This window comes from Lontra canadensis, unplaced genomic scaffold (assembly GCF_010015895.1).
Source record: "Lontra canadensis isolate GAN:19392208 unplaced genomic scaffold, GSC_riverotter_1.0 scaffold25, whole genome shotgun sequence".
NCBI lineage: Eukaryota > Metazoa > Chordata > Mammalia > Carnivora > Mustelidae > Lontra > Lontra canadensis.
Genome location: NW_022631019.1, coordinates 2086901 through 2095243, shown reverse-complemented (window position 1 = coordinate 2095243; position 8343 = coordinate 2086901). Strand labels below are relative to the sequence as shown.

The window sequence follows — 8343 nt, the reverse complement described above, 5'->3', positions numbered from 1 at the left end:
CCATCACTGCTCAGGGTCTGACCCGGGTTAGGGGGTCCGTCACTGCTCGGGGTCGGACCGGGGTGGGGGAGGGGTGACCCCGTCGGGCTGCGGGTCCCGGCCCGCACCCCCAACCCCGAGCAGCCACAAACGCCCGCGTAGACCCTTCCCCTCCACCGAGAACCGCACCGCCTCCTTCTCCCGGAGGTGCCCTGGGCTCTTACCTCCCACCGCCTCCGCGGGGCCGCCCCTTCCGGGCCTGGCCGGAAGTGACGCGCCGTGCCCCGGAAGTGCCCCGGGAGCGGCGGCGGAAGCGGCGGCGCGATGGCGGCTGCGGCGGCGGCGGCGGCCCCGGCGCCCGAGGCCTGGCCCGAGCTGGAGCTGGCGGAGCGCGAGCGGCGGCGCGAGCTGCTGCTGACGGGCCCGGGGCTGGAGCAGCGGGTGCGCGCGGCGGGCGGGCGGCTGCCGCCGCGGCTCTTCACGCTGCCGCTGCTGCACTACCTGGAGGTGAGCGGCTGCGGGAGCCTGCGCGAGCCGGGCCCGGGCCTGGCGCAGGGCCTCCCGCAGCTGCACAGCCTCGTGCTGCGGCGCAACGCGCTGGGGCCCGGCCTGAGCCCCGAGCTCGGCCCGCTGCCCGCGCTGCGCGTGCTCGACCTGTCGGGCAACGCCCTGGAGGCGCTGCCGCCGGGCCAGGGCCTGGGCCCCGCCGAGCCGCCGGGGCTCCCGCAGCTGCAGAGCCTCAACCTCAGCGGCAACCGGCTGCGCGAGCTGCCCGCCGACCTGGCGCGCTGCGCCCCGCGCCTGCAGACCCTCAACCTCACGGGCAACCGGCTGGACTCCTTCCCCGCCGAGCTCTTCCGCCCCGGCGCTCTGCCGCTGCTCAGCGAACTGGCGGCCGCCGACAACCGCCTGCGGGAGCTCAGCCCGGACATCGCGCATCTGGCCTCGCTCAAGGTCAGCGGGGTGCTGGGAGAGGGCCGGGGCCCTGGAGGCGCGGCGCGGCGCGGCGGGGTGGGAGCCGTCGGAGCCGGGGCCTGCAGCCGCCGATCCGGGCCGGGGTGTCCCGCCTCCCAGCCGGGGCCTGCAGCCTCCAGGCACCCTGCCACCCGCTGCTGGGCGGGAGTGGGCAGGCGCGGAGCCCCACCTGCAAGTGTCTCTGGCCCCAGACATTTGTGATCGTGGCGGGGGTCGGCCCCAGGCACGGCTCCGCTTGAGGCCGCAGGTGTCCACACAGTTCCGCTCGCTGCGATTTCCCCGAACGTGTTTCCCTCCCGGGGAGGAGGTTGTTAGTCCGTTCTGAGGCCGGAGGGGCTGCCGGCAGTGCACAAGTGCTTCGGGTTTTCCTCTACACCCCACTGTCCAGGGGCTGCTTACCTCCCCCTCCCCAGGCCCCAGCATAATGCAGGGCACACGGTGCCGGTTAAGCCTGCGAGGAGGACTGGGGGAGCTGGACACTGCCCGGCCACACCCACCTCCAGCTCAGAGGCCCCTGCGGAGCAAGGCCTCCCCCGTCTCCCCCTTTCATCCTTAAAAAGGCAGATTTGTGGTTGTTCTTCCTTCTAGTTTTCATCCTATTAACGCAGACGTTGTCAAGCAATAAAGTACTGGCTTGTGTCAGCAGAGGTTACTCTCGGTATCGTCCGCTGATCTCGCAGGTCCGTCTGTCTGCACAGATCCGAGTGCTTGTGTGCGCGTGTGGGCGTGTGTGCAGTGAAGACAGGAGTGCCTCATGCTTGCTGGCGTCTGCAGACGAGGCTGTGGGGGTGACGCTGGGCGCTGTGGTTGTCCAGGGCTGGAGGCTTCGCATTGGGGCTGACGTGTGACAGACCACGTGTGACCTCGTGGGCTTGCTGCGTCCTCCCATCTGTCCGATCTCGGCTGCCCAGGAGGTCCGTGTACCAGACACGCAGCTGAGCACGGCTCTCCTGAGCGCAAGATCGGTTGCTCTGTTCTCTCCAGATCCGGAACGTCTTCCCGGCGGTTAGGTTTGTTTTAAATGTTCTCTACGACGTGTGCCCACCAGGGACGTCCGTGGCCTCCACGTGTCCCTACACCATCATTTGGGGGTGTCTTCCCTGCGGAACCCCCACTCGCTATTGCCAGGCTTCCGTCGATCTCGGGTGCGGTGCCAGAGCTGGTTGGGATCCCTTTTGGGTTTCGATGTCCTCCAGGGGCCTTTCCGCACTGACGCCCCCGGGACCAGTGCCGCGAGAACCATGGGAAGCCGTGTTGCCGCGCACGCTGGGGCTGTGCGGACAGACATCTTGTCCCTGCTCGTGCTGTGGGAAGGTTGGGGTGCAGAGAACTGAGCTCAGAGGCAGGCGTGTGGCTCCCCCAGCATCTGGTGGCCGTGCCACTGGCTCCTGCGCTGCATCCTTGCCTGTGAGGGACTTGCAGGGACAGCCACGGTGCCGTGAACAGGGAGGACTACCGGACTGGGCCAGAACCGCAACAGTTGTCCCCTGCGCTGCGGGTCTCCCCCCGGGCTGGCTCGCCCACGAGTGCCGCTGATCCGCGGGCAGTGAGTCAGGCCTGGGCTCGCTGCGATGCTCCAAAGACTGCGTTCTGTCCAGGATGTCCTGGCGCCGCTCCCGGCCCAGCAGGCTAGTCCACGTCTCACGCGGCAGCTCAGGGCTCCTGAGAGTACGACCGCAAGAGCACTCCCTGAGGTGCAGGCTTGAAGCCGGCAGCCTGGCGTCCCCGCTGCCCCTGGCAGGTGAAATGAGCCAAGCCCCGTCCACGTCCCCGAGGAGACCTCACACGGTTCCCACGGAGCCACCCGAGCAGCCGCACACATGCCTCTGCTTGCCCCTCCCCTCACTTCCCGCGTGGGGAGACAAGTGCCTTGGTGCCCTTCCCCCCCCGCCCCCAGGGAGCTGCCCCAGGCGGTAGATCCAGACCCAGCTTCGGGGAAGGCCTGACCCTCCTGTCCACTCCGCCCGGCAGGGACAAGGGAGCCCAAGAGAAGACGGAGTACTCACCATGCCGGGCCTCACCGGCTGGCCAGCCACCTGACTGAGCCGGGTTCCGTTGACGTCCTGGTGTCTGGCCATTCAGCGGGGCGCCCCACAAGAGGCCCCAGCACGTGGGGAGGGGTTTCTCTCCGGGGGCATCTGTCCTTGCACTAGGCTTCTGTCACCCGTGGGGCTCAGCTGCCAGGGCAGGGCTGGCCAAGGATGGCAGCCCTCACATCAGTCCTCCCTATATCACGGGTGACAGGCTGTGCTCTGCCCAGCCAGGGCTGACAGATGTCCCCAGGGTTTCCCCCCCGCCCCCCACACCCACTGGTCCCGCTTGTTACTCGCGCCGTGTCCTTTCTTTCCAACTCGCGTAAAGAACCTGAGCACCATTTTGTGGGAAACCTGTTTCTCATCACAGGTGCTTATCTGTCCGTAACCACGTGTTTCCCTTGTCCCGAGCTCCCTTCTCTGCTCCCTTCGTCCATCGGTTTAGTTGTCACCACAAGGAACCTTGCAGGGAGCAGGAAGTGTTTCGTGGGGGGCTGTTTGCAGCCGTCCCTGCTGGCCGCGTGGGCACGGTAGCAGGTGTCAGTCTGGGCGTGGAGCTGGGGACAGGCCACGTGGGGTGGGGCAGTACTCCCGGGGGGGCGATGTGTGACCACGCACCCCCCGTCTCCCTCCCAGACGCTGGACCTCTCCAACAACCAGCTCAGCGAGGTCCCGGCAGAGCTGGCTGACTGCCCCAAGCTCAAGGAGGTCAATTTCCGGGGAAACAAGCTGGCGGATCGGCGGCTGGAGAAGATGGTCCACGGCTGCCAGACCAAGTCCATCCTGGAGTACCTGCGCGGCGGAGGCCGCGGCGGCGGGCGGGGCAAGGGCAAGGCCGACGGCCCCGAGAAGGAAGAGGCCCGCAGGAGGAGGCGCGAGAGGCGGAGGAGGGAGAGTGGCGAGGGGGAGGAGGAGGAGGTGGACCACGCCAGCAGGCTGCTGCTCCGGGTCCTGCACGTGTCTGAGAACCCCGCCCCGCTGACCGTGCAGGTCAGCCCCACGGTCAAGGACGTCCGGCCGTTCATCGTGGGGGCCGTCGTGAGAGGCATGGACCTGAAGCCTGGGAACGCACTCAGACGCTTCCTCACCTCCCAGGTCGGTGCCCACGGCCCACGAGGGGCTGGCGCCGGCACGGCCCTGGGGCTGGCGCCGTGTCACAACAGTGCGTGTGCACAGAGCGGGGTGGCCCTGGGTCTCGGCCGCAGGGATGGGTGCCGCCTGCTCCTCCGCAGACGCCTCTCCAGTCCCGCCTTCTTTCTGAGATCGGTGTTTCCCGAGCTTCTGATGGCTTGGGGGATTTTCTCATTTCTGTCATGGGTTACACAGTGCCCTACAAGGTGGTATGAAAACGGTCAGGTCTTGCCAGCTGTTCCCACACTAGACGAACATCCTGATTTGTCTTCCTGTGCAGTTTGCCCAGTTTTTAAAGTAGGAGCCCCATCTCTGATGTTTGCAGAGCCGGCACGTGGCCCGTGGGGGTGACGCAGCTCCCCCCAAGTCCGAGTCTCCCGCGCTCCCAGCCAGGAGTTTAGAACTCAAACGTCGGTGTTTTCAAGAAGAACTTTTTAAGCCTGTTGTCGTTTGTTCAGGCTCACATTTTAGTTCAGGGAGGGTTCTCTAAGTCTCAGATCCTCCCTTACAGAAGGAAGGAATTCTGCCCCTGAACAGATAAGACGGGTTCCCAGTGCAGGACCCACAGGATGCATTTGGGCCAGGGAGGCTGTGGGGGGCGGGGGCAGCACAGGCGCTTGGGTGCTGAGCCCCGCAGGTCTGCCGTTGCAGACGAAGCTCCATGAGGACGTCTGTGAGAAGAGGACGGCGGCCACCATTGCGACCCACGATCTGCGGGCCGTGCGCGGGCCCCTGCTCTATACCGCCCGCCCGCCACAGGACCTCAAGGTGACGCCCCATGCTCCCTCTGTTTGCACTGTTTCTTTGCAGTTTCCAGGGACGCAGCCGCGCTTGTGCTCTGAGGCAGGTCGGGCGTCGCCCCTGGCAAGCGCTCCCGAGTCACACACAGGCCGTGTTTATAGTTTCCTTGAAAGTCCGCTCGTCGGAGGAGGGAGTGATTAGAAAGTGGTTTCCCGTATTTCCTCAGCTTCCACCAAACACTGGTTTGTGGACAGATTGCAAAACCCCTCGTTCGGAGTGGACATGCGTGAGCTTGGGTTGTCCAAGTCCCTCCACGGGTCTGTTACTCCCTGTGGCGCCCAGGGTTCCCCGGGGGCCGCCGTAGCCCTGGTGCCCAGCTGCACGCCTAGTTGACCGGTGCCGGCCCCTGCCCCTCCCCTCTTGGCCTTCCAGGGGCCACAGGCCTGGGAGATGTGGCATGTTGTGGCATGATCGCGTGTGGCATGTTGAAGGTTCAGCCCAGCTTGGAGAGGACCGGCATGTGTGGCCGTCAGGTCCCTGAGGGGCCTCCATGGGCCCCGCGTGCTCAGCCCCCATCACAGGAGAGTGCAGGGGGAGCTGAGGGGATGCCGAGCCGATGTGCCCATGAGCGGAGGACGGGCGGCGTGGGGTGGTGGTGGCTGTCAGGGGACCCTGTTTGCATCTGAGCTCACCACCAGGTGTCCATCCCACAGATTGTGCCCTTGGGGCGCAAAGAAGTCAAGGCCAAGGACCTGGTGCGGCAGTTGCAGCTGGAGGCGGAGGAGCACAGGAAGCAGAAGAAGAGGCAGAACCTGTCTGGCCTGCACAGGTCAGTGCGCCTCCCTCCGCCCCAGCCCCGTGGGCACTCCGGCCTCGCCCCTAGGCTGCCCCAACTTGCGACTTGCTCTTATGGGTGTTAAGTGAAACCTCGCGGACTTCGTCCGCTGTGCTGGTGGGGATTCCGCGTGGGTCAGCAGCCGTGGCAGACGGCCTCTGCTCTGGCGGAGCCGGGGCTCAGGCACTGCTCTGGGGGGAAGAGGCTTTCTTAAGCTCATGGGCCCTCACCTGGAGGGACGGGGGTCCTCCTGCCCAAAGCACATGCACAGGGACAGGGGAGGGCAAATGCGGTCACCCTGACGCCAGGAAAGCCGTCCGGCCAACAGCGTCTTGCGCGCATCCCCCACGGCTGGGGCAGGGTGTGGGTGGCCCACTGCCCTAGGCCCGTGTGAGCACGACTTCAGCACGTCTCCCTCCCCGGCTCTCAGACGCCGTGACCTTCCACGGATCCGTCTCAAGAGCTGGCATCGGCCTGGTGCTCCCATGGTGACGCCTCTGCGTTCCCTGCCCCGCAGATACCTGCGCTTGCTGGACGGGAAGGAGAGTTACCCCTGCCTTGTGGATGCGGACGGCGACGTGATTTCGTTCCCACCGATAACCAACAGCGAGAAGACGAAGGTAAGGCCATGCCTGTGCGATCCCTGTGTCGGCGGCTGTGGCACGGTGACGTCCCGTCCACCCCCGGACCGTGCGGGCCCCGAGCCTGTGTCCCTGTCCCACATGCTGCTGCACCAAGAGTCACGGCGTGTGCGTCCCCGCCTCTCCTCTGGGAAGCGGACGGGCCTGGTTTGCGTGGCACCGTTTTTCATAGGTTTTTCCTCCAAGCACTTGCTGACGTCTCTGGTAACTTTATTCTTCTCTGAAACTCTTCGGATTTAAGATTAAGAAAACAACTTCTGACCTGTTTTTGGAAGTAACAAGTGCTACGAGCCTGCAGACCTGTAAGGAGGTCATGGATGCCCTCGTGCTGGTGAGTCCGTCCTCCTGCCCAGTTGGCCCCCAGGGGCGCTAGGCGGACCCCCCGTATTCCCGCCGCCCCTCGCAACCGCCACCCCCGGTTGCTTCTGAAATGGTATTTTTCCTTTGCAGAAAATGGCAGAAATCAACAAGTACGCGCTAGAAAATGAAGAGGACAGGTCCCTTTCAGATCCTGATGCCGACGCGGTCTCCGGGCAGCCCCCGGGTCCCAGTGCGGGCTCAGGTGCCGCAAGGGCCGGGAGCACCCCGCTGGTGGTGGAGCAGGTCCGGGTGCTGGACGAGGACGGGCACCTGAAGGTGGTGTACCCCTCCAAGACGGACCTGGGCCTCGCCGCGCCCCACGTGACCGTGATCCGCTGAGCCCTGGCGCCCCCGCCAGCCAGCTGCATGGGTCCTCGGCTCTGCCCGTTGTTGTGCGGACGTTAAGTCACTTGTTTCTCTCCCCGGTGGTTTGTAAGACCTACGCCTCCCCTGCGGCGTCCGTCCAGCCAGTCCCTCCTGCCGCAGTGAGACCACGTTGCCATGGACTTGAATCCTTTTGCCTTTCCACCGCCAAACTGTTTTACTGAGGCTTTTTACAAAATTGTCAAATATCAGAATTAACTGTTCAGAACCTTCTGCAAAGATGTGAACTCAGCCGCTACCTTCAGGGGAAGAAAGACGTGCATCGGTATGGACATTCAGCTCTGGCCCGGGAACCTAAACCGCGTGTTGCAGTGGGCTGCGCCGTGACTTTTCTGCGATCTGGCAGCTTTGGAAACCTCAGCGTGCGGGGGCGCAGCCTCGAGGTGTGGAGAGACGCCCCATCCCTCACTAGTTGGCCCCAAATCGTCCTCTTTTTATGAAAAAAAATCTTTTAGGTGACTTCAGAATTGGTGGCTGCATTTTTTCTTGCTCTTGTGGTTGGATGTGTAGGGGTTAGCGCCACAGGCCCCCCGTGCGGCCTGGAGGGAGCAGCCGACGTCAGAACTCGGGGCTCGCACGCGGCGCCCTGTCGTGGACTCGGCGTCCGCGGACAGGCCATTCTGCTGTCCGCCAGCTCGAGGACAGACGGTGTCCACAGAAGGCGAACTTGGAAGCCAGCAACCACAAAGACGGCCGGTGGATGGTTCTTCAGCGTTTTGTGTTTTAGGTTCTTTCCAGTTTTGCATGTCTTGGGCCCCACACCCACGGCATGAGTGTGTTTCTGTGTGCAAGTGCGCGTGCATGCCCCTTCCTGGAACCCCAGGCCCCGGCCGGCCGCGGGGTAGGGGCTTTCTCTGACCTCCCTGCTTGGTGGCCGGGCTGGGTTACAAGACACCTACTCACTGGCTTTTGGTATCTCGTGACCCCCTCGGTGTCACGGTCTGTGACCTGCAGGAGACAGTTCGTGTGTGCTGACTTGGGGAGCGTTTGGGGGAGGCCCACTGAACCCGTGCGTTTGGCCATCGAAACCGGACACAGGGAAGCAAGGGAGCTCGCGCAGGCACGAGGTCCTCCCAGAGCTCAGCCAGGCTGCTTTCGAGGACCCAGCAGGGCTCTCGACATCCCAGGCCCTCCCTTCGGTCCCTGGGCTGAAGGTGTGCCAGATGGTGGCTTTTCCTTGTTTTGTTAACCCCACACCTCACCGACATCTGTGCCGGGGTTCTGGCTTGTCCTCTCACAATCCCTGGGCTCTCGGGGTGGTGAC

General features: G+C 64.8%; 1 protein-coding gene across 1 annotated transcript; it reads left to right on the top strand.

Annotated features, from left to right (window-relative positions):
• The first annotated feature begins 288 nt into the window (after positions 1-288).
• On the top strand, positions 289-7092 carry LRRC47 (leucine rich repeat containing 47). The gene is made up of 7 exons (XM_032863235.1): positions 289-933; positions 3624-4082; positions 4770-4886; positions 5573-5688; positions 6212-6314; positions 6577-6666; positions 6786-7092. Exons 1-7 carry the CDS (start codon positions 304-306, stop codon positions 7032-7034), a joined length of 1764 nt encoding a protein of 587 aa, XP_032719126.1. The 5' UTR covers positions 289-303; the 3' UTR covers positions 7035-7092.
• The last annotated feature ends 1251 nt before the right edge of the window (positions 7093-8343 follow it).

What these genes read in the sequence shown, in the direction of transcription:
- LRRC47 (XM_032863235.1), top strand. Translation starts at nt 304, where the DNA reads ATGGCGGCTGCGGCGGCGGCGGCGGCCCCGGCGCCCGAGGCCTGGCCC. An exon ending in CGCATCTGGCCTCGCTCAAG is followed by an intron (nt 934 to 3,623) that starts GTCAGCGGGGTG and finishes TCTCCCTCCCAG; the next exon opens with ACGCTGGACCTCTCCAACAA. An exon ending in GACGCTTCCTCACCTCCCAG is followed by an intron (nt 4,083 to 4,769) that starts GTCGGTGCCCAC and finishes CTGCCGTTGCAG; the next exon opens with ACGAAGCTCCATGAGGACGT.